The 27,947-nt window shown below is 45.4% G+C and overlaps 1 protein-coding gene across 2 annotated transcripts in view; it reads right to left on the bottom strand.

The window, feature by feature from the left end:
* LOC137421361 (neural cell adhesion molecule 2) overlaps positions 1 to 27,400 on the bottom strand; it is a 150,563-nt gene extending 123,163 nt beyond the window's left edge. For both annotated transcript variants that reach the window (XR_013622342.1, XM_068107345.2), the window contains exon 1: positions 27,200 to 27,400. Coding sequence is in view for 1 of the 2 variants with exons in the window: in XM_068107345.2 (XP_067963446.2) it covers positions 27,200 to 27,254 (55 nt within the window). In the remaining variant the exon portion in view is untranslated. The remainder of the gene's footprint in view (positions 1 to 27,199) is intronic.
* Between the last annotated feature and the right edge of the window lie 547 nt (positions 27,401 to 27,947).

The raw sequence follows: 27,947 nt of genomic DNA, 5'->3' as shown, positions 1-27,947 counted from the left end.
CCCACCCCCACCCTCACACCCAAACCATACATCCTCCACACCCTCCCCGGTCCCCACACCCCCAAAGCATACACCCCTACACTCTCCCCCACCCCCACCAACACACCCAAACCATACATCCACCACACCCTCCCCGGTCCCCACACCCCCAAACCATACACCCTACACTCTCCCCCACCCCCACCCTCACACCCAAACCATACATCCCCCACACCTTCCCCTACCCCTACACCCCAAACCATACACCCCGACACTCTCCCCCACCCCACCCTCATCCCCAAACCATACATCCCCCACACCCTCCCCTACCCCTACACCCCCAAACCATACATCCCCCACACCCTCCCCTACACCCCCAAACCATACACCCCTACACTCTCCCCCCCCCCACCCCCTGCCCCTCATCCCCAAACCATACATCCCCCACATCCACCCCCACCCCCACACCCACCCTCATTCCCAAACCATACACCCCCGCACTCTCCCCCACCCCCACCCTCCCCCCAAACCATACACCCCCGCACTCTCCCCCACCCCCACCCTCCACCCCAAACCATACACCCCCCACACTCTCCCCCACCCCCACCCTCCACCCCAAACCATACACCCCCGCACTCTCCCCCACCCCAAACCATACACCCCCCACACTCTCCCCCACCCCCACCCTCCACCCCAAACTATACACCCCCGCACTCTCCCCCACCCCCACCCTCCACCCCAAACCATACACCCCCCTCACTCTCCCCACACCCACCCTCATCCCCAAACCATACACCCCCGCACTCTCCCCCACCCCCACCCTCCACCCCAAACCATACATCATCTATCCCCCACACGCCACACCAAACTATACACCCCCGCACTCTCCCCCACCCCCACCCTCCACCCCAAACCATACACCCCCCTCACTCTCCCCCACACCCACCCTCATCCCCAAACCATACACCCCCGCACTCTCCCCCACCCCCACCCTCCACCCCAAACCATACATCATCTATCCCCCACACGCCACACCAAACCATACATCCCCCACTCTCCCCCTCTACTCCTCTCCTACCCCCCCCCCCCCCCCATGATTCCATTCATTTTGTTTTTCCACATTCTCCCCAACCAATACCCAAACATTTTCCCTTCTCCCTCCCATCTCCACTCCCCCAATTTTATTTTACAAACCTCTTTTCCCCACTTTGTCCCCAGTTCATTGTACCTCTCAGTGCGTTCCCTTTGAAGGACGTGCTTCATGATGCACCCCCCCCCCCCAACCTCCTCTCGAAGTTCGTGCTACATGAAAAGACCTTGAAGGTTCCCCCGACAGGTGGATTGGAGAGGACTTTTGATACGGATCCAGGTGAGAGTTTGATTCGTGCGTTGAATTTGAGGCCAACAGGTAACTTTATTTAACAAGTGGAAATTCATTCACTACGAGTGAGTTATTACTGCAAATGATTTTAAAACCTTCAGTCTCAGGTTGGATAGAGTTATGCAGGGGATGCTGGAGGATCCATTACAGTGAATAATTTATGCATTTTGGAGGGTTTAAGTGATCCAGTACAAGTTATATGATTCTACAAAAGAGAGAGACAGGTGGAGTCCTCCTACTGCGTCCAAATATCAATAATTGTGAGAAACACTTTGTAAGGACAACATCTGCAGCTTGGAGGAAGCGATTGCCTTTCATACAGGTACAGCACCTTCAGAAAGTATTCACACCCCTTGACATTTTCACATCTTGTTGTTTCAGCCTGAATTTAAAATGGACCCAATTTACAGTTTTTGTCACTGATCTACTCATAATATTCCATAATCTGAAAGTGAAATTATTTTTTAGAAATTTTTACAAAATAATTTTAAAATGGGAATTTATCCTGGAGTGGTCACAATTTGAAGATCACAGTGGGAAGAGATAGAGAGGTGGACATTGGTCACATGTGAAGGACGAGAGGTGCCGGTGGAGACTGGGGAGATGGATTGAAGCGAAGGCGAGGAATGGCAGACGAGGGAGCGAAGGGGGATCCAGGGAGCCAAGGTAGGGAGGAGGGATGTCCATAGAGACCTTAGCAGGATGCAGATAACGGTCGTGAAATGATCCCAAATTTTGTGCACTTACTGGAAGGGAGGTTCAAACGGGACAAGCGAGATGGAAAAGACCGATAAACAAGGCCCCAGGACGTCCCCAACTCTAACATCGGTCTTCCATCTCACCCTCTCGACCCCTCTCTCACCCCTCACCCATCACTATTCCGTGTGCGATACATTTATCCATCAACCGCACATCATCTATTCCTCCTCCACTTCTCATCTGAACCTCCTCTGTGTCATCATTCCTTGTGCACATCTTAGATAGATCCCTCAGAGCTACATCTCTTATCGCTGTCCGTCATCCACCCCACGGAGAACCCCCCTAACGCACACCTCATCCACCCCACGGAGACCCCCCCCTAACGCACACCTCATCCACCCCACGGAGACCCCCCCTAACGCACACCTTATCCACCCCACGGAGATCCCCCCTAATGCACACCTCATCCATCCCACGGAGACCTCCCCTAACGCACACCTCATCAACCCCACGGAGACCCCCCCTAACGCACACCTTATCCACCCCACGGAGATCCCCCCTAACGCACACCTTATTCACCCCACGGAGATCCCCCCTAATGCACACCTCATCCACCCCACGGAGATCCCCCCTAATGCACACCTCATCCACCCCACGGAGATCCCCCCTAATGCACACCTCATCCACCCCACGGAGATCCCCCCTAATGCACACCTCATCCTCCCCACGAAGATCCCCCCTCACGCACACCTCATCCACCCCACGGAGATCCCCCCTAATGCACACCTCATCCTCCCCACGGAGATCCCCCCTCACGCACACCTCATCCTCCCCACGAAGACCCCCCCTAACGCACACCTCATCCACCCCACGGAGATCCCCCCCCCCCCGAACGCACACCTCATCCACCCCACGGAGACCCCCCCTAACGCACACCTTATCCACCCCACGGAGATCCCCCCCTAATGCACACCTCATCCATCCCACGGAGACCCCCCCTAACGCACACCTCATCCACCCCACGGAGACCCCCCCTAACGCACACCTTATCCACCCCACGGAGATCCCCCCTAATGCACACCTTATCCACCCCACGGAGATCCCCCCCTAATGCACACCTCATCCACCCCACGGAGACCCCCCGAACGCACACCTTATCCACCCCACGGAGATCCCCCCTAATGCACACCTCATCCACCCCACGGAGATCCCCCCTAATGCACACCTCATCCACCCCACGGAGACCCCCCGAACGCACACCTTATCCACCCCACGGAGATCCCCCCTAATGCACACCTCATCCTCCCCACAGATACCTCCCCCCCCCCCAATGCACACCTCATCCACCCCGCGGAGATCCCCCCTAATGCACACCTCATCCTCCCCACGGATACCCCCCCTAATGCACACCTCATCCACCCCACGGAGATCCCCCCTAATGCACACCTCATCCTCCCCACGGATACCCCCCCTAATGCACACCTCATCCACCCCGCGGAGATCCCCCCTAATGCACACCTCATCCACCCCACGGAGATCCCCCCTCATGCACACCTCATCCTCCCCACGGAGATCCCCCCTAATGCACACCTTATCCACCCCACGGAGATCCCCCCTAATACACACCTCATCCTACCCACGGAGATCCCCCCTAATGCACACCTCATCCACCCCACGGAGTTCCCCCCTAATGCACACCTCATCCTCCCCACGGAGATCCCCCCTAATGCACGCCTCATCCTCCCCACGGAGATCCCCCCTAATGCGCACCTCATCCACCCCTCAGAGATCCCCCCCTAATGCACACCTCATCCTCCCCACGGAGATCCCCCCTAATGCACACCTCATCCTACCCACGGAGATCCCCCCTAATGCACACCTCATCCACCCCTCAGAGATCCCCCCTAACGCACACCTCATCCTCGCCTCTCCCTTCCTACTCCATGACCTCATTTGAAAGCAATTGTTGGAAACTCTGTTGTTCTTTCCCATGAACCAAGGGTGTGCCCCCTTTTCCCTCCTCCTTCACTATTTTCTCTCTCTCTCTCTCTGTCTCTGTCCCTGGCTCTCCCTCCTCCATCTCCTCTCTATCCCCTCCCCCTCCCCCTCCCCCTCCTCTCTGTGTCCCCCGTCTCTCTCCCCATTGCTCCCCTCTCCCCACTCCCCCTCTTTTCTCCATCTGTCCACTTTCCTCTCCCCACTCCCCCTCTTTTCTCCATCTCCCCACTTTCCTCTCCCCACTCCCCCTCTTTTCTCCATCTCCCCACTTTCCTCTCCCCCTCTTTTCTCCATCTCCCCACTTCCCTCTCCCCACTCCCCCTCTTTTCACCATCTCCCCACTTTCCTCTCCCCACTCCCCCTCTTTTCTCCATCTCCCCACTTTCCTCTCCCCACTCACCCCCCCCCTGCCCCCTCTCCTCTCCCTTCTCCTTTCTACTCCCTACCACTCGCATTCCAATTTCCTCATCCTGTCATTTCCTCCAAGCTTGTGCTTCTCACCTGATGTTCTCATCTGTACATAGTTATGACTACCTGTTATAGAACTCGAAAGCATCAGAACATCCTCGCTTTACATTCTTATCAATCGGTTTTGTTTTGCTGAAAAACCCTTAAAGCCTGAAACCGCTAAACTGACGCTAGTTATCAATTACCCACATCACCTTACCTTACCCACCCAGAATCCTTGCCCACATCACCTTACCTTACCCACCCAGAATCCTTACCCACATCACCTTACCTTACCCACCCAGAATCCTTGCCCACATCGCCTTACCTTACCCACCCAGAATCCTTACCCACATCACCTTACCTTACCCACCCAGAATCCTTACCCACATCACCTTACCTTACCCACCCAGAATCCTTGCCCACATCACCTTACCTTACCCACCCAGAATCCTTACCCACATCACCTTACCTTACCCATCCAGAATCCTTACCCACATCACCTTACCTTACCCACCCAGAATCCTTGCCCACATCACCTTACCTTACCCACCCAGAATCCTTACCCACATCACCTTACCTTACCCACCCAGAATCCTTACCCACATCACCTTACCTTACCCACCCAGAATCCTTGCCCACATCACCTTACCTTACCCACCCAGAATCCTTACCCACATCACCTTGCCTTACCCACCCAGAATCCTTACCCACATCACCTTACCTTACCCACCCAGAATCCTTACCCACATCGCCTTACCTTACCCACCCAGAATCCTTTTACCTTACCCACCCAGAATCCTTACCCACATCACCTTACCTTACCCACCCAGAATCCTTGCCCACATCACCTTACCTTACCCACCCAGAATCCTTACCCACATCACCTTACCTTACCCATCCAGAATCCTTACCCACATCACCTTACCTTACCCACCCAGAATCCTTGCCCACATCACCTTACCTTACCCACCCAGAATCCTTACCCACATCACCTTACCTTACCCACCCAGAATCCTTACCCACATCACCTTACCTTACCCACCCAGAATCCTTGCCCACATCACCTTACCTTACCCACCCAGAATCCTTACCCACATCACCTTGCCTTACCCACCCAGAATCCTTACCCACATCACCTTACCTTACCCACCCAGAATCCTGACCCACATCACCTTACCTTACCCACCCAGAACCCTTACCCACATCACCACCATGGTACGAGAGCCCTTACCCACATCACCACGACAGTAGGTGTCCTTATTGATGATGGTGTGTGGTTTGTGGTTACGCTTTGGGTTTTCTCTGCACATGGAATCGTGACCTCCGACCGCATTGTTCCTCCACCTGGCAAAGTCTTGCCTCACACACCTGGTAATCCAGGAGATTGTTTGACATTTCCGGTGAATCCTCCAAAGTTCATGTGAAACTCTCAACGGCATCGCACACATTTCCACCCCAGGACAATGAACAGCGCAAGATGAAAGTTTCAGGACTTTCCCCACAAGTCGTGTCCAAGTTCCAAAATACACCATGGGGGCGGACATGAGCAAAGGGAACAAACGCCGCACCTTACAAGGTAAACTCTTCATAACAAAAAATCCATCCAACCATCTTGAACCATCTTGTATCCAAAACGTCACGAGGATCCTTTGTCTTCATGGAACAATACTTTACATTGTCCATTTTCACAACAATACATTACATTGTCCATTTTCACAACAATACAATACATCATCCACTTTCACAACAATACATGACATTGTCCTTTTCACAACGATACAATACATCGTCCACTTTCACAACAATACATTACATTGTCCATTTTCACAACAATACATTACATTGTCCTTTTCACAACAATACATTACATTTCCTTTTCACAACAATACATTACATTGTCCATGTTCACAACAATACTGCTACGGTTTTGAGATTGCACATATTGATCATTAAAGGTTAAAGGGTTGCCCCCCATAGTTAGTCCACAAGCAACACGTAGGCCACCTTGTAGTATTAGTTATGTCATAGTATGTGTAAGTATAGGCCATTTCCCCTATTGACACCTGCGTTGTGTAAAGACATAAGATTAGGTCCCGCACATTTTTGCGTCCACCCTCCAATTCCACCTCTATGGGCATAATTGATCCCGCGCCCCATTTGGCTGCCCGCAGCATTTGTTACGATTTGGCTGCCAGCAGCATTTGTTACGCTTTGGCTGCCCGCAGCATTTTGCTGCCCTTTGCTCACTCACTAGTCGAGTGACACGCGGTAGGCCTGAGAAGGAGGAGGAGCGCGAGGTCGGCGTGGGGGCGGCGTCAAGGCGAAGCGTCAGCGGCGATGACGGGAAGAGCCACCAGCCAACCAGGGCTCTAGCGGCATGGCGTGATAGGGCGTGGAGCGGCGCGTCTGGTGAGTTCTAGAAGGTTTGCGGGGCGTGCCTATATAAGTCATTGCACAAAGCCCTTGAAAGGACTGCACAGGACTGACAAGCAGAGGACTAGCGCTGGAGGACTCGGGTGCACACGGCATTGGTGAAAAGACTTGTGTGGACAGAACTTGACTCGCATCACTCGCTTTGGAGGCATTGAACTGTAACTCGCGCAGTATAACGCATGCGCCCGAGGAGAGGAAGAAGAGGCGCTGAGTACACGGCTGCAACCAGACGCGCCGGTGGCGAATAACGCCTACCTCAGCCACGCGAGTAAACGCGGCAATAGCCGCCAGTGATCACCGCTAACCGCCGAAATCCGCTCCCTACCAAATCACCCCGTATTAACCCTTGTGCGCCAAACGACACGCGGAGAGCTACTGCCCCTCTACTTACCATCTGCACGGGACGAGCCGGAGACCGGAGGGAGCTGCACGAGAGCCATCCTTGGACGCGGACCATCATCCTGCAGCTGCAAGCCCCATGTTAGTGTGTCTGTGTGTGAGACGGGCCCCTTTGTCCTGGGTAGTAAGTTAAGACTGTTTTAAGGCTGCACTGTGTCCTCATTTCTCTGAACCATTGTGAATAGTGTAAATAAACCTTGTTCTTCCTTTTTCCCATTCGACCGCTTTTGTGATTTATCCATTGACTAAGCGTGCCATGAATAAGATCGCTAGAACCGGGGTCACCAACTAAACGGCACGGATCGCGTGTACGCACCACTCGGCGTCCCAACACGCGTGATTCGTGCAGGGCTTATTTCCTCGTTTCAGGGCAGTGCGAGTAATTAGGTAATAGCGAACTCTAGTCCTAATACCCTATTTTTTGCTGTCCGGGAAGGACGTCATAGGTCCCGGGTCCCGCCAGGCCAGTCAAAGACAAGGGGACTAATCCCCCCTTGGTAAAGGGAGAAGGCCGGTGGCGAGATCTGCAACAATACATTACATTGTCCATTTTCACAACAATACATTACATCATCCATTTTCACAACAATATCCACCCTTAAACCTGAGAAATCAGGATGACACATTGTCCATTTTCACAACAATACATTACATCGTCCATTTTCACAACAATACATTACATTGTCCATTTTCACAACTATACATTACATTGTCCATTTTCACAACAATACATTACACTGTACATTTTCACAACAATACATCACATTGTCCATTTTCACAACAATACATTACATTGTCCATTTTCACAACAATACATTACATTGTCCATTTTCACAACAATACATTACATTGTCCATTTTCACAACAATACATTACATTGTCCATTTTCACAACAATACATTACATTGTCCATTTTCACAACATTACATTACATTGTTCATTTTCACAATAATACATTACATTGTCCATTTTCACAACAATACATTACACTGTAACATTTTCACAACAATACATTTCATTGTCCATTTCCACAACAATACATTACATTGTCCATTTTCAAAATACATTACATTGTCCATTTTCACAACAATACATTACATCGTCCATTTTCACAACAATACATTACATCGTCCATGTTCCCAACAATACATTACATCGTCCATGTTCCCAACAATACATTACATCGTCCATGTTCCCAACAATACATTACATCGTCCATGTTCCCAACAATACATTACATTGTCCATTTTCACAACAATACGTTACATTGTCCATTTTCACAAACAAAACATTACATTGTCCATTTTCACAACAATACATTACATTGTACATTTTCACAACAATACATTACATTGTACATTTTCACAACAATACATTACATTGCCCATTTTCACACCAATACATTACATCGTCCATTTTCACAACAATACATTACATTGTCCATGTTCACAACAATACATTACATTGTCCATGTTCACAACAATACATTAAATTGTCCCTGTTCACAACAATACATTGCATTGTTCATTTTCACAACAATACATTACATCGTCCATTTTCACAACAACACATTACATTGTCCATTTTCACAACGCTACATTACATTGTCCATTTTCACAACAATACATTACATTGTCCATTTTCACAACAATACATTACATTGTCCATTTTCACAACAATACATTACATTGTCCATGTTCACAACAATACATTACATTGTCCATTTTCACAACAATACATTACATTGTCCATTTTCACAACAATACATTACATTGTTCATTTTCACAACAATACATTACATTGTCGATGTTCACAACAATACATTACATTGTCCATGTTCACAACAATACATTACATTGTCCATTTTCACAACAATACATTACATTGTCCATGTTCACAACAATACATTACATTGTCCATTTTCACAACAATACATTACATTGTCCATTTTCACAACAATACATTACATCGTTCATTTTCACAACAATACATTACATTGTCCATTTTCACAACAATACATTACATCGTCCATGTTCCCAACAATACATTACATCGTCCATGTTCCCAACAATACATTACATCGTCCATGTTCCCAACAATACATTACATTGTCCATTTTCACAACAATGCATTACATTGTCCATTTTCACAACTACATTACATCATCCATTTTCACAATACATTACATTGTCCATTTTCACAACAATACATTACATTGTCCATTTTCACAATACATTACATTGTCCATTTTCACAACAATACATTACATTGTACATTTTCACAATACATTACATTGTCCATTTTCACAATACATTACATTGTCCATTTTCACAACAATACATTACATTGTCCATGTTCACAACAATACATTACATTGTCCATGTTCCCAACAATACATTACATTGTCCATTTTCACAACAATGCATTACATTGTCCATTTTCACAACAATACATTACATCATCCATTTTCACAATACATTACATTGTCCATTTTCACAACAATACATTACATTGTCCATTTTCACAATACATTACATTGTCCATTTTCACAATACATTACATGGTCCATTTTCACAACAATACATTACATTGCCCATTTTCACATTGACAACCAGAACACCTTGGAGCACCATGCTTATGAATGCTTCAATTGGGCCGTGTCATGGTCCAGGTAAATGGGGAGCGAAGTTGTTACCGAGGACACTGTGTACCTGTGAGTAGCACGGACTGATTGCTACAACCAAAGTTGTGGACCCGCTCTTCGAAGACATTCTTGGGTTGAAGGGTCCAAACCCCGATGTTGGATGATGTTCTGGATTGGCCATTGGTTCAGGTAGTTAAACACACCGTGCGATTCCATTTCCGCGAATCCACAACAGGAAAAGTATGAACAGGTTGTTATGAAAATCACGTGAGCATCACATTGAAAATCTCACGAATGTTGTTTATAGGGAGTTGTGAAAATCCATTGGCATGGCCCATTGCATCATGGGAAAGGGGAAAATTTCACACTCGGATGTCTTTGCAAATATTACATTGGACATCAACAAGGATTCATTAACACGCACAAGCATGGGTACCCACGTGGGTAGGCACATGGATAGGTGCATGGATAGGTGAACATGAGTAAGCACATGGGTAGATGCGTGGGTAGGCATGCGGGTAGGAACATGGATAGATGCACACGAGTCAGCACATGGGTAGGCATGCGGGTAGGCACATGGATAGGTGCACACGAGTAAGCACATGGGTAGGCATGCGGGTAGGCACATGGATAGGTGCACATGAGTAAGCACATGGGTAGATGCGTGGGTAGGCATGCGGGTAGGAACATGGATAGGTGCACACGAGTCAGCACATGGGTAGGCACATGGATAGGTGCACACGAGTAAGCACATGGGTAGGCATGCGGGTAGGCACATGGATAGGTGCACATGAGTAAGCACATGGGTAGGTGCGTGGGTAGGCATGCGGGTAGGACCATGGATAGGTGCACACGAGTCAGCACATGGGTAGGCTTGCGGGTCGGCACATGGATAGGTGCACACGAGTAAGCACATGGGTAGGAACGTGGGTCGGCACATGGATAGATGCACATGAGTAGGCACATAAATAGGTGCACACGAGTAAGCACATGGGTAGGCACGGGTAGGCACATGGACAGGTGCACATGAGTAAGCACATGGGTACCATGTGAGTAGGCACATGGATAGGTGCACATGAGCAAGCACATGGGTACCCACGTGGGTACGCATGCGAGTAGGCACATGGATAGGTGGACACGAATAAGCACATGGGTAGGCATGTGGGAAGGCACATGGTTATGTGCACACGAGTAAGCACATGGGTACCCACGTGGGTACGCATGCGGGTAGGCACATGGATAGGTGCACATGAGTAAAAACATGGGTAGGCACGTAGGTAGGCACATGGATAGGTGCACACGACAAAGCACATGTGTAGGCATGTGGGAAGGCACATGGATAGGTGCACATGAGTAAGCACATGGGTACCATGTAGGTAGACACATAGATGGGTGCACATGAGCAAGCACATGGGTACCCACGTCGGTACGCATGCGGGTAGGCACATGGATTGGTGCACACGAGTAAGCACATGGGTAGGCACGTAGGTAGGCACATGGATAGGTGCACACGAGTAAGCACATGGGTAGGCATGTGGGAAGGCACATGGATATGTGCACACGAGTCAGCACATGGGAAGGCATGCGGGTGGGCACATGGATAGGTGCACACGAGTAAGCACATGGGTAGGCATGCGGGTAGGCACATGGATAGGTGCACACGAGTAAGCACATGGGTAGGCATGCGGGTGGGCACATGGATAGGTGCACACGAGTAGGCACATGGATAGGTGCACACGAGTCAGCACATGGGTAGGCATGCGGGTGGGCACATGGATAGGTGCACATGGGTAAGCACATGGGTAGGCATGTGGGTAGGCACATGGATAGGTGCACACGAGTAAGGACATGGGTAGGCATGTGGGAAGGCACATGGATAGGTGCACACGAGTAAGCACATGGGTAGGCATGTGGGAACGCACATGGATAGGTGCACACGAGTCAGCACATGGGTAGGCATGCGGGTAGGCACATGGATAGGTGCACACGAGTCAGCACATGGGTAGGCATGCGGGTAGGCACATGGATAGGTGCACACGAGTAAGCACATGGGTAGGCATGTGGGTAGGCACATGGATAGGTGCACACGAGTAAGCACATGGGTAGGCATGCGGGTAGGCACATGGATAGGTGCACACGAGTAAGCACATGGGTAGGCATGTGGGTAGGCACATGGATAGGTGCATATGAGTAAGCACATGGGTACCATGTGGGTAGGCACATGGATAGGTGCACACGAGTAAGCACATGGGTAGGCATGCGGGTACACACAAACAGTTAAAATCTTCTCAATGTTCCAAGAATAGTGCAAAGATGAAAGAACTTACAGCAGTTCATCACCTGTTTTGGGAAACAACCACCAAATCCAGCCAACAGCCACACATTTACAGAATCGGTTCTATTGCGACGTAATATACAGTAACTGTATGTCAGATAGTAATGTTCATTTGTGAGATAGATTTGTGTCCTTCACCATCGCCTGATTCCCCAAATTTCTCAGTCTTCCCAAACTACACTAATGCCAAATACCTGTCAACATGACTTGAGGGGGTCTTTGTCCCGCAGTGGATGCAATAGACTGGATTGATGTGTTTGTGGGAGGTTCTGCTCCCCCTTTTTAAATTATGTGAATGCACTGATAAGGGAATGCAACAAGATAACCTCTCAGGTTCAATCATAACGAGATGATATATCAGGTTCAATCACAAAGAGATGACACATCAGGTTCAATCACAAAGAGATGACATATCAGGTTCAATCACAAAGAGAGGACATATCAGGTTCAATCACAAAGAGATGACATATCAGGTTCAATCACAAAGAGATGACATATCAGGTTCAATCACAAAGAGATGACATATCAGGTTCAATCACAAAGAGATGACATATCAGGTTCAATCACAAAGAGATGACATATCAGGTTTAATCACAAAGAGATGACATATCAGGTTTAATCACAAAGAGATGACATATCAGGTTCAATCACAAAGAGATGACATATCAGGTTCAATCACAAAGAGATGACATATCAGGTTTAATCACAAAGAGATGACATATCAGGTTCAATCACAAAGAGATGACATATCAGGTTTAATCACAAAGAGATGACATATCAGGTTTAATCACAAAGAGATGACATATCAGGTTCAATCACAAAGAGATGACATATCAGGTTTAATCACAAAGAGATGACATATCAGGTTTAATCACAAAGAGATGACATATCAGGTTTAATCACAAAGAGATGACATATCAGGTTCAATCACAAAGAGATGACATATCAGGTTTAATCACAAAGAGATGACATATCAGGTTCAATCACAAAGAGATGACATATCAGGGTTAATCACAAAGAGATGACATATCAGGTTTAATCACAAAGAGATGACATATCAGGTTTAATCACAAAGAGATGACATATCAGGTTCAATCACAAAGAGATGACATATCAGGGTTAATCACAAAGAGATGACATATCAGGTTCAATCACAAAGAGATGACATATCAGGGTTAATCACAAAGAGATGACATATCAGGGTTAATCACAAAGAGATGACATATCAGGTTCAATCACAAAGAGATGACATATCAGGTTTAATCACAAAGAGATGACATATCAGGTTTAATCACAAAGAGATGACATATCAGGTTCAATCACAAAGAGATGACATATCAGGTTCAATCACAAAGAGATGACATATCAGGTTTAATCACAAAGAGATGACATATCAGGTTCAATCACAAAGAGATGACATATCAGGTTCAATCACAAAGAGATGACATATCAGGTTCAATCACAAAGAGATGACATATCAGGTTTAATCACAAAGAGATGACATATCAGGTTCAATCACAAAGAGATGACATATCAGGTTCAATCACAAAGAGATGACATATCAGGTTCAATCACAAAGAGATGACATATCAGGTTCAATCACAAAGAGATGACATATCAGGTTCAATCACAAAGAGATGACATATCAGGTTCAATCACAAAGAGATGACATATCAGGTTCAATCACAAAGAGATGACATATCAGGTTCAATCACAAAGAGATGACATATCAGGTTAAATCACAAAGAGATGACACATCAGGTTCAATCACAAAGAGATGACATATCAGGTTCAATCACAAAGAGATGACATATCAGGTTCAATCACAAAGAGATGACATATCAGGTTCAATCATAAAGAGATGACATATCAGGTTCAATCACAAAGAGATGACATATCAGGTTCAATCACAAAGAGATGACATATCAGGTTCAATCACAAAGAGATGACATATCAGGTTCAATCATAAAGAGATGACATATCAGGTTCAATCACAAAGAGATGACATATCAGGTTCAATCACAAAGAGATGACATATCAGGTTCAATCACAAAGAGATGACATATCAGGTTCAATCACAAAGAGATGACATATCAGGTTCAATCACAAAGAGATGACATATCAGGTTCAATCACAAAGAGATGACATATCAGGTTCAATCACAAAGAGATGACATATCAGGTTTAATCACAAAGAGATGACATATCAGGTTCAATCACAAAGAGATGACATTTCAGGTTCAATCACAAAGAGATGACATATCAGGTTCAATCACAAAGAGATGACATATCAGGTTCAATCACAAAGAGATGACATATCAGGTTCAATCACAAAGAGATGACATATCAGGTTCAATCACAAAGAGATGACATATCAGGTTCAATCACAAAGAGATGACATATCAGGTTCAATCACAAAGAGATGACATATCAGGTTTAATCACAAAGAGATGACATATCAGGTTTAATCACAAAGAGATGACATATCAGGTTCAATCACAAAGAGATGACATAACAGGTTTAATCATAAAGAGATGACATATCAGGTTCAATCACAAAGAGATGACATATCAGGTTAAACCACAAAGAGATGACATATCAGGTTCAATCACAAAGAGATGACATATCAGGTTCAATCACAAAGAGATGACATATCAGGTTCAATCACAAAGAGATGACATATCAGGTTCAATCACAAAGAGATGACATATCAGGTTTAATCACAAAGAGATGACATATCAGGTTCAATCACAAAGAGATGACATATCAGGTTCAATCACAAAGAGATGACATATCAGGTTCAATCACAAAGAGATGACATATCAGGTTCAATCACAAAGAGATGACATATCAGGTTCAATCACAAAGAGATGACATATTAGGTTCAATCACAAAGAGATGACATATCAGGTTTAATCACAAAGAGATGACATATCAGGTTCAATCACAAAGAGATGACATATTAGGTCAGATGTTATGAACCATGAATACGCATGGTCCGAGAATGTAGAAGCAGGTCACATGTTATGAACCATGAATATGCGGGGTCCGTGAATGTAGAAGCAGGTCACATGTTATGAACCATGAATATGTATGGTCCGAGAATGTAGAAGCAGGTCACATGTTATGAACCATGAATACGCATGGTCCGAGAATGTAGAAGCAGGTCACATGTTATGAACCATGAATACGCGGGGTCCACGAATGTAGAAGCAGGTCACATGTTATGAACCATGAATACGTGGGGTCTGCGAATGTAGAAGCAGGTCACATGTTATGAACCATGAATACGCGGGGTCTGAGAATGTAGAAGCAGGTCACATGTTATGCACCATGAATACGTATGGGCCGAGAATGTAGAAGCAGGGCACATGTTATGAACCATGAATACGTGTGGTCCGAGAATGTAGAAGCAGGTCACATGTTATGAACCATGAATACGTATGGTCCGAGAATGTAGAAGCAGGTCACATGTTATGAACCATGAATATGCGGGGTCCGAGAATGTAGAAGCAGGTCACATGTTATGAACCATGAATACGTATGGTCTGAGAATGTAGAAGCAGGTCACCTGTTATGAACCATGAATACGTATGGTCCGCGAATGTAGAAGCAGGTCACATGTTATGAACCATGAATACATGTGGTCCGAGAATGTAGAAGCAGGTCACATGTTATGAACCATGAATATGCGGGGTCCGAGAATGTCGAAGCAGGTCACATGTTATGAACCTTGAATATGCGGGGTCCGAGAATGTAGAAGCAGGTCACATGTTATGAACCATGAATACATATTGTCCGAGAATGTAGAAGCAGGTCACATGTTATGAACCATGAATATGCAGGGTCCGCGAATGTAGAAGCAGGTCACATCACATGTTATGAACCATGAATATGCGGGGTCCGCGAATGTAGAAGCAGGTCACATGTTATGAACCATGAATATGCGGGGTCCGCGAATGTCGAAGCAGGTCACATGTTATGAACCATGAATATGCAGGGTCCGCGAATGTAGAAGCAGGTCACATGTTATGAACCATGAATACACGGGGTCCACGAATGTTGTTACCATGAATGTTGAGGTCCAACTGTATTTATTTCCAATAATATCCACCATGTTAATTGATAACTTTCAGTCTTCTTATTTTATTCTGCGACTCCTTACACTTGCTCTTAAACGCAATCCCACTCCCAGAACTCCTGAGTTGGTTTGATAGTCGAGATCGATGTCGAGCGCAGGTTTTCAGACAAACTACATTATGACGTCTGTGCTCGAGTTTTGTTTTTTTAATACAATGTTCAGGCTCATGGAAGAGCTCGACCAAATAACAGATTGGGATACAGCATAACAAAGGGAACAGCAGGAGACGGGGGAAACGCCAATAGCATGGCGGAGGGGGAAGTTAGACAGAGATGGACAAACAGGGGATGCAGGTAACGATGAGGGTAGGGGGGAACGCGAGGGGTGGACAAGATGGATCCATTCTTCGAAGACATTGTGGAAATAAAAAGCCATGACACTGCGGCTGTGACCTAATGCCATATTTTCAAAACAACCGCCGAATGCCTTCACATGTTTAATAAATAATATAACGCATTCGTAGTCATGAAACTTGGAAACAGTTCACTTGGCCTCAACTCTCTCAAAATGTCAAGGAACAGAGAAGGTTTAACGGTGAATAAAAATCAGGGTTTTTCTTTCCTTCCTCTCCTGGTGTACTTGGATGTTGGAGCATCGACGTATGGATATGATTGCGTGGATTATAAACAGATGTGCTGAGCAATAAGGCTTCAAACATACACCACCCATGACTCTGTCCCACCAAACATGAGAACAAACCAGGATGGAGAAATCAGAGCTTTGACTTTGCAATTGAACATTTGCAAACAGCTCGATCTATCAAGGCCCCTGCAAGGCCCAGGTAGATGTCGGGTGGTGCGATACACCAAATATTACCCAAAATCCTTGGGATTACCAGACAAGCTTCTATGGCCGTTGGACCTTCTCCTGTCTGTAAGCACCTTGTGCAGTCGCGAAAGCAAAGCCAAAATTGTGGGGAATACACCAAAGTACACCAAAGATACACCAAAGCCAAAACTCGAGTTCACTGTGGGAAAATGGGCTCACTATGGAATGATGAATTTATGAAATGTAGGGAATGCTGGTGCGCAATGACAACTTGATGTTTTTACCATGGATGCTGGGTAGTGTGGGGAGGTGGAGGGGGAGGTGCGTGAGCAGCGAAGAAAGGATTGTTGTTGGAGAGCAGACGGTTATTGTTCTTTCATCATGAAACTCACAATCTTCCTTTTGATGGAAAGAATTGCCGGGAAATTTACAAATTTACACATTTTCATGTTTCAAACTCTTCCTTAACAGACGAGATTTTATTTTTAATACAAGATGAAGGCTCATGTAAGAGCTAACATTAATGACAAAAAAAACGGACACATAAGAGGAAATAAAGGGAGCGGGAGACAAGATGGAGAGAGAGGGGGAAGCACACAAGTACAACATTTGAGAGCAGGGACATCGGGAGATCTGTGGGAGGGAGAGGGCTTGGGGGGGGGGGAAGGAGGTGGGAGAGGTAGGAAAAAAAACGCATGGACACTGCTAGGACTTCCAGGAAAGAAGTCGGTATTTCAAAAAAGTGGATCTGGGGTGAATTAACGGGGGTAGAAAAGATCAAGATTTGCCGCAGAAGTCCCGCTGATGCCGTACACAATGATGATTCCATGGAAAGTCAGTCGCCTCTTTTTAAAGTTTAAATTCAAATTCAAATTCAGGAATTTTGTACTTTCGGGAAGCAATGGGACAAATCAATCGTAAATTTCAATTATTATCTCCGCCAAAGGTGGACAGAGGTTATGTTTTCACCCCTGTTTGCCCGTTTGTGTCTGTGGGCGGGATATCTCAAAAAGTTATGGATGGACCCGGAGGAAACTTGGTAGACCAGTCGGGTGTTTATTTCGGAAGAATTGGTTTGAAGAATTGATGGAACATGGAAGAATTGATTTGATTTTGCTGAAGACCCCAATCCGGATATTACAACCTTTTTGATTTTAAAGCGATTTTCACCATTGAGACATGGAGCGAAAGGTGATATATAGCACAATATCTCAATACCTTGTGGACAGATTCGGACAAAACTTGGTCGATGTGTTGGGTGTGTGACAAGGACGATTCGAATTGATGTTGGTTCAGGTCTGGACGTAGATCCGGCCTATCATTGGGATACAAAATGTAAACTGTTCACCTGGTGGAGGTGTGCGCTCTACCGAGTTCAGTTCTAGTTCAGATATACAATTTCCTGATTGACTGTAAGGATACCTTTGTGCCACCACGTGATCCCGTGCATGTGACGCATGAGTGTGCATGCCATGAGACATTTAGCTTGGGAATTTCGTGATGTCCCATGAGACACGACATGGACAACATTTGGAGTACTTGGATACAGATTGCAGTACACCAAGTACTCGATGAGCTTATCAAGTCGACTTTGGTGGAATTTTTTGGAATGAAAAGATTATTTTATTTTGTTCTGTTCATCCTCATTTCTGTTCATCCTATTTTTATCCCATTTGTAAAACGTCTGGAGATCATGGCAGCAATTGATCAGGTTTCCATATGAAACGGCATTTTATCGAATCACATGGGAAAGCCAAATTAGATTAATACCAAGTGAACCTAAATCCTATTTTATTTGTGATATCATGTAATTCAGGTAATTTCATTAGGAAGCACCATGCAACATCTGCTCCATTTGCTGCTCTCTCTCACTTATACACCGCCAGCCTGACTTGGTGCATTCTGCAGTACGGAGGAGGACGTTTCGATTTGGAATCCCAGCGATAATATGAAGGAGATACTATAATAATCAGGATGGTCTAGAGGTATGCACAATGCGCGTCTAAGCTGTCTAGTCTGGGTTCGAATCCATGACCCAGCTATAAACCGTCATACCAGGAATGTTGAGACCCAGTAATGAATGCACAAGCCGTTCTCAGTACGAGCATCAGGTTGTGAACCTCCAAAGCAGGAACCTTTTGCCATAAATGATGGATTAGCACACATAAACTGTAGAGTCTTGTTAGGAATGGTACCTCGGACAATCTTCACCAAAATTATATATTAAGGTAAACAAGAAAGAGCAATCAGAAACATATCTTAACCCTAACAACTAATCCTAACCCTAACCCTAACCCTAAATCTGATTTATTGACATAAATGATCGATTATCACACACAAACTGTAGAGTCTTGTTATGAATGGTACCTCGGACAATCTTCACCAAAATTATATAGTAAGGTAAACAAGAAAGAGCAATCAGAAACATATCTTAACCCTAACAACTAATCCTAACCCTAACCCTAACCCTAAATCTGATTTATTGACATAAATGATGGATTTATCAAACACAAACTGTAGAGTCTTGTTACGAATGATACTTCGGACAATCTTCACCAAAATCATATAGTAAGGTAAACAAGAAAGAGCAATCAGAGATTGCAGACCCTCGCCAGTACGTGTTTTTAGTGATTTTTAAAGCTTTTGTGATAAAACAAACATGGCGGCCGAACCACGTGACCGATTACATCATCATCATTTGTTTTTCTCCACCAATTTATCCATAGGTGACCTCAAGAAATTTCATCTTCATCGGATGAAGTGTTTTACTTGTCGAATTATGACATCATAATGGAGGCACCTATGACATCATCATTAACATGTAATTCCCCATGGAGAGTTCTTTACAAGGAGCCATGTCTCAATTTTTTCTATACAGCGATTTCGGAGATATAGAGGTGCAAAGTTTTTCGGTTTTTCCAATATGGCGGCTGTTCAATTTACACATGACGTCATAATTATCATTACAAAATTCTGCAGGAGGAGGTGCACCTGTGGTGAAAATTGCCTGTCAATTTGAGAAAACCAATTTTATTCTGTGCGAACAAACAAAATCAGACAGACAGACAAATGGACTCAAATGCAATACCCTCTACTCTGGCGAAGGTAACTAGATATTTACGATCACAAAGCAATCGCCAAAGGTAAGTCTCCCCCGACCGTCCGTTGGACCTACCTTTGACTATCACCCGCAACTTACCCTTGGCCCGCAATCCAAATGATGGCCACATTCGGACAACCATATGGCCTTGACCTTCAACATTTAGGGCTAGAGTGTAAATTATAAAACAAAAAAAGTCTCCCAATCTACAATCAATCCATAAAACTCAACATCATGAAAATGACTCACTCAACGTTTTTTGTTAATTAGGTCACAGTCCAAAAAATTAGGTCAAGGAAACAAAAAATATCAGGTGCACAACTTCAGTGCAGGTACACGATTATAATGCACGAACATCTTGGAAGGCCAAGCAGTCTGTGAGATTCCACAATGGCAAAATTTGACCTTGACCTTTAACGTGAAGGGTAAATGTAAATCAAGTCAAATGCACGTTACTGCAGGCTATCTAATTAGCTCACGGTAAAAAACGTTAGGTCAAGGTTATTAGGTCAAGGGCATTAGGCTATCTAATTAGGGCATGGTAAAAAACGTTAGAGCAAGGTCAAATTAGGTCAAGGTTATTAAGGTGGGGTTATTAAGCTACCTAATTAGGTCAAGATCAAACTGGTAGGTCAAGGTCAAATTGGGTCATGGTTATTAGGTCAATGTTATTAGGCTATCTAAGTAGGTCAATGTCAAACACATTAGGTCAAGATCAAATTAGATCAAGGCTATTATGCCATCTAATTAGGTCTAGGTCAAAAACGTTAGGCCAATGTCAAATTAGGTCAAGGTTATTAGGTCAAGGTATTAGGCTATCTAATTAGGTCCAGGTCAAAAACATTAGGTCATGGTAAAATTAGGGCAATGTTCTTAGGCTATCTAATTAGGTCAAGGTCAAAACATTAGGTCATGGTCTAATTAGGTCAAGGTTTAAAACGTTAGGTCAACCCCACATACTTTATATTCACATCATTGATGCAAAATTTAGCGCTAATTATTTTGAATCAAGATCCACATCAAAGAACGTTCCCTTTAACGATACTTTACCGGAATCTGTCATTTGTTCTGCTTTTTATGCCATCACGTGATGGTCTTGGTGCAATCCTGGGGAATAAGGAAAATAATTTCGTGAAAGCCGCACAATAAACACCGCTATCCGGGTCATGCTTGCAAATGCGTATTCATCACAGAAAGGTATTGGCAGGTGCGTCCTGATTACAAACACATCATTCAATAGTCACAGGAACAGGTGCGTTAGTGAGGAGGATCACACTCCATAACTCCAATCGACGTTGCATTACGATGTCGTGAACACCTATTTTACAGCAGTGGAGAGAAGAGCAGATGAAGCACAGTAACCTGCAGGTAGAGAGTTTGGTTAGGCAGAGTTAATAGGGGGTATAAAAGATAATAGGTAGTGATTGAGGGTGCAGGGGTGACACGAGGTTGTGGTGCACTACCTGCTTTAAAGCATTGGAAGGAGGAGCACATGTGAACAGCCTCAGGAAGGCGATTCCTCAAAGGGGAGAAACGAGAACAAAGGAAAGCCTGGATGTTGGGAGTTTAACCAGTAGGGGGTTAGTGGAAGAACACGTGCATCCTGGAGAAGATGGGGAGGGTCGGAGGACCGAGAGAGCAGAGGGAACAACGTTGGAGAATAAAGGGTAGAAAACAGAGAGACCACCGATCTACCTGCGATGTGAGAGCAGACCTTGTGCCTCGGCCCCATTGCAGGAGATTCCAATAATTTTGGGAGTTTAAGATTCCACATAATTGAGGAGAGGCAGATGTGATGCTGGGGTACCAGCCCACAGGAGAGGGCAGTACTCCATCGATCTACGGACAAATTGGTCTTGTAGATGCAGACAATGAATCATTGTGATTTTTTCAAGGAGTTACTTGGAATGAACGAGGATGCGCAGTCTACGACTGGCTTTTGAGACCTACTTTGCTACGCGGTTGACCCAGGAAAGGTCATGGTGGATGGTGAGGCCTAGAAGTTCAAGACTGAATACCTTCCGGTAGACGACCAAATAATTAGATAGGTCTGTTCGTTTTATAATCCGTCTGCATCTGTGAGATATTGAGATTTTCCAGGGCTAAAAGACATCAATCCTGGAAAACTTAAAATGTCTGAGGAAGGACATCACTGCCGTAGACAAGGATCAGCGCATGATGACGAGATTGATTCTGGGCCTCTATGAGGGGCGGCTGAAGGAGACAGGACATTATACAGAAGAAGGGAGGTGATTACGAGGGGATGTGATTACGAGGGGATATGATAAGAGATGTTTAAGATAATTAAGAGTGGAGAAATAATACGTACAGAAGGGAGTTTTCAGCAAAATAGAGAGTGACAGGACCAGGCGTTTTGGTCCCGCCTGAAGGCCTACCTTTTTTACAATGAAAAAAGGTAAAAAGTCAAACATTTGAACAGCCTTGGACGTGCACCTTGACCCCATGGCCAAGGCACAACGTCAACAAGGCTGTCCCAATAACATTACACATGCGCCTCAACCCCGAGGGGGAAGCACATGGTCATTCACACACATGCATCATGCCCCCGAAGGGCCACAATGCATGGTCATACAGTTGGGACCACTCCTCTCAATAGGAGTAAGACCCCTTGATCCTCTGACAGGGAATTTACTCCTGTCAGGTTCGTCACCCTGGGCACGAGGTGCCACGAGCCACGGTGACAGGTGCCAGCCAGGTGCCACGGTGACAGGACCAGGAGCCACAGCCACACGGTGAAGAAGAAGAGTGTTATGAAAAATATCATTGTGCTTGTACATAACATACAAAAGATGATACACAACATACAGGGTGTTTCAAACGTCCGCAATCTTGGGGATACTTATTTTATAATTTTAATTTAATAATCACTAATTGTATACACATACCCGTTATTGTATGGAGGTTCCTTTGAAGATTTCTTAACTTGGGAACATCAATTTTAGCAAATTCATTCCTGATTTCATTATTTAGATCTTCACTCGTGCATGCACTCGTGGAACACACCACTGATGTCAGGTGTCCCCAAAGAAAGAAAGTCAAGTGGCGTTAAATCTGGGCTGCTTGGGCTGTAAGATATCGGCACAAAAAAATTAGGAACTTCCTATGATTCCGGACTTTTGAAACATCCTGTGTTATAAAGACAAAGACAAGCTGTAACTAGAACGGCACTCATTAGAGAGCATACCTCCGCCTGGTTGGCCATATCACTCAATGGTGAAGAATCACTTAAAAAAATTAAATAATTCTCATATCCGAATCCATATTCAGATCTTCACCAAAATCTAATCGAATCATCCTTGTCAGACACACAACCGGTCCACCAAGTTTCGTCCAAATTCATCCACAACTTTTTGAGATATCCTGCTATGTATCGTTTTTGGCCCGATCATTCAATGGTGAAGAATCACTTAAAAATTAAATAATTCTCATATCCGAATCCATATTCAGATCTTCACCAAAATCTAATCGAATCATCCTTGTCAGACACCCAACCGGTCCACCAGGTTTCGTCCAAATTCATCCACAACTTTTTGAGATATCCTGCTATGTATCGTTTTTGGCCCGATCATTCAATGGTGAAGAATCACTTAAAAATTAAATAATTCTCATATCCGAATCCATATTCAGATCTTCACCAAAATCTAATCGAATGATCCTTGTCAGACACACAACCTGCCCACCAAGTTTCGTCCAAATTCGTCCACAACTTTTTGAGATATCCTGCTCAGTATCGTTTTGGCCCTATCTCCCAATGCTGAAGATTCACTTTAAAAATTCTAGTAGCCGGATCCGAATCGAATCTTCACCAAAATCTAATCATTTCGTCCTTGTGACATACACTACATTTCTGCTAAATTTCGTCTGAATCTGTCCACAACTTTTTGAGATATTCTGCTATGTATCGTTTTTGGCCCATAATGGCCCAATCTCCCAATGGTGAAGATTCACTTTAAAATTCTCGTAGCCGGATCCGAATCCGGATCTACACCAAAATCTAATAATTTCGTTATTGTCATATACACTACATTTCTGCTAAATTTCGTCTGAATCTGTCCACAACTTTTTGAGATATCCTGCTCAGTATCGTTTTGGCCCTATCTCCCAATGCTGAAGATTCACTTTAAAAATTATAGTAGCCGGATCCGAATCGAATCTTCACCAAAATCTAATCATTTCGTCCTTGTGACATACACTACATTTCTGCTAAATTTCGTCTGAATCTGTCCACAACTTTTTGAGATATTCTGCTATGTATCGTTTTTGGCCCATAATGGCCCAATCTCCCAATGGTGAAGATTCACTTAAAAATTCTCGTAGCCGGATCCGAATCCGGATCTACACCAAAATCTAATAATTTCGTTATTGTCATATACACTACATTTCTGCTAAATTTCGTCTGAATCTGTCCACAACTTTTTGAGATATTTTGTTCACAAACAAACAAACAAACACACAGAACTAGAGATAGGTCAGAGACCGAGGACTTGCCGGAATGTACTTTTTTTTCCAGGGGTGTTCGTTGGAAGGGAATCGGATAATGTTTGACAGAGTTATTAGTAAAAAAAACAATTTTGGCCTTGTTTGACCTTTCAAGGTCACTCAAGGTCAAAGGTCATGGTGCCAAATGAAATGTCGTATGTGACTTCCTATATGTCAGTAACAGTAAGTGTATGCATACCTCTTGTACTTTTAGAGTTATAGTGGTTTGAAATATATTTTAAATGAAAACTCGACCCCCCTGATTTCACGTTTTGGGTGACCTTGAGCTTGACCTTGGGCCTAGAGAGTTAAAAATTGGGCACAGTCTATTCCAGGGCAAGACAAATACGTGTGTGCAAAGTATGGCGATGCCATGTGCAACGATGTAGACGTTGTACTGCGCACAGACAAACAGACGGACAGACCAACCAACATACTTGCCGGAATCTTTTCCAGCAAGTAACAAACAGAGGTGAAAACATAACCTCCATCCACCTTTGGTGGCGGAGGTAACAAAGGTGTCATCTCATGCTCCTGTTCCACCATCATGCCCATACCGTTCATTCCTCAATATTGTGCTGCTCCGATGTCCGATAGGTAGCTCAGCTGACAGACAGCCACTCTCACATCTGGGGAATAATCCCCAATTATCAAACATGAGTGGGAAAACAAAACCTATGGAGCAGGTGATGTGTACAAAGTACCGGGAACAGGTGTTGTATGCAAAGCAACGGGAGCAGGTGATGTGTACAAAGTACCGGGAACAGGTGTTGTACACAAAGTACCGGGAACAAGTGATGTGTGCAAGGCACCTGTGGCATGCAAGCACGTGACACCGTGATGGAAATACCGTGTTAATGATGCGTGCACCTGTTGTCGTGGAATGATGTGTGTACCTGTTGTAGTATTTTTTGCCATTTTCACTCTAAGGATTAGTAGTCGTGACTACTCGAGGTTGTAGTTGTAAGCTACCAAAATTGTAGCTGTTATACTCCCATGATATCGCATCACACACAGTCACACGCACTATAAAGCTCGACCCAAATATGTCACACGTCAGAGTCCACGTGACGTCATAGTCCACGTGACGTCATAAAGGAACAGCGCTCAGTTTAACCCCAGCGCCCCAAGAACAGACAGCGCAACAGAGGCTTCGACATGAACTCCTATCACATCGTCCACAAATTACGTCTTTGTGCCAGACGTTCGGGTGGCAGACAACTGTAAATGTATCTGCTGAGAAAATGACGTCATAGATGAGAAAATCCGTACGGATCAGAATTCGTTAAATGAAAAACAATGCACTGAATAAATAAATAAATAAAGGACACGATCCGAAAAAATAAATAAAAGTCATAATGTGCCAATGAAGTACAAGTACATGTACAAGCGTCAGACCCGAAGATTCCGCTAAAAGCTCAAAACAAAAAGCGGTCATGATCAGGGAGCTGGGCGGGAATTCTGAGAGAAGGAGGAATTGGGAATACAAATGTCGATGTGGAACAGTTTATTGGTTCAGACAGATGCAGACACGGAGACAGAGTGAGAATTCGAACCCATGTCCCATAAGAGACACTCATACAAACAGGACACACGTGCGGACAAACCCACGTCCCCAAATGTGAGACACACAAACAGGACACACGTGCGGACAAACCCACGTCCCCAAATGTGAGACACACTGACACACACAAACAGGACACACGTGCGGACAAACCCACGTCCCCAAACGTGAGACACACTGACACACACAAACAGGACACACGTGCGGACAAACCCACGTCCCCAAATGTGAGACACACGAACACACACAAACAGGACACGTGCAGAGAAACCCACGTCCCCAAATGTGAGACACACGAACACACACAAACAGGACACGTGCAGAGAAACCCACGTCCCCAAGCGTGAGACACACTGACACACACAAACAGGACACACGTGCGGACAAACCCACGTCCCCAAACGTGAGACACACTGACACACACAAACAGGACACACGTGCAGACAAACCCACGTCCCCAAATGTGAGACACTCTAACACACACAAACAGGACACGTGCGGACAAATCCACGTCCCCAAATGTGAGACACACTGACACACACAAAAAGGCCACGTGCGGACAAACCCACGTCCCCCAAATGTGAGAGACACTGTTACACACAAACAGGACACACGTGCGGACAAACCCACGTCTCCCAAATGTGAGACACACTGACACACACAAACAGGACAGACGTGCGGACAAACCCACGTCCCCAAAATGAGACACAATGACACACACAAACAGGACACACGTGCGGACAAACCCACGTCCCCAAAATGAGACACACTGACACACACAAACAGGACACACGTGCGGACAAACCCACCGGTGGCGATGAAATCAAGTAGATGAAGAAGAGCCACAAAGTGTCCCGTGTCCATCTCTCGGTATGTGTAGCGAACGGCGGACACAGGGCCGTGCAGTTAGACAAAAAACGGGGACATACGGGGAGGAGAAGCAGGAATAGAAAAAGGAGTCACAGCTCGGGAGGGACAGAGGAAGCGCCGAAGCATTTTGAATTGGACGAGGGGAGGGACCATGCGGGGCGGGGCGGGGGGAAGGAGGGGTCCAGGGGTGGGGGGGTCGGCCCGGTCAGACACAAACGGTACGGACACCTGAGAGACCACGAAGCTGTTTCTGGGCAGAGAGAGGGGACGAGAAAGCAAACATTAAGGAGGGGGGGATGGAGTGCAGCAGTGGGGGGGGGGGGGGAGACAACCCTGGGGGCGACAAAGGGGAGGTTGGAGGGGATGAAGGAGGGACAAGGAGGGTGTCTGCCTGAGTGAGGAATGGAGACGTGGAGGGAGGGGTGAGGGTAAGGGAGGAGTATTGGGGGTAAAAGTCCACCCTGTTTTAATTATAGTGAGTTCGACCCTCCTGAGACCTGAGACTTCCAAGTCCGCACATTGTACGTATTATATTATAACAAGTACAACCACCGCATATATAATATGCACTTTATATACAATGTACAATGACGTACATCAAGGCTGATCGACAAATGATGTACAAACGACACACGTGACACCGCGATGTAAATAATAGTGTAAACGAAACAAAGCAATTTGTGATCT

Source organism: Myxine glutinosa, chromosome 2, assembly GCF_964187855.1.
Source record: "Myxine glutinosa chromosome 2, kmMyxGlut1.1, whole genome shotgun sequence".
In the NCBI taxonomy this organism is placed as follows: Eukaryota; Metazoa; Chordata; class Myxini; order Myxiniformes; family Myxinidae; genus Myxine; species Myxine glutinosa.
Note: the sequence above shows the minus strand (reverse complement) of the source record. Positions and strands in the feature narration are given on the sequence as shown.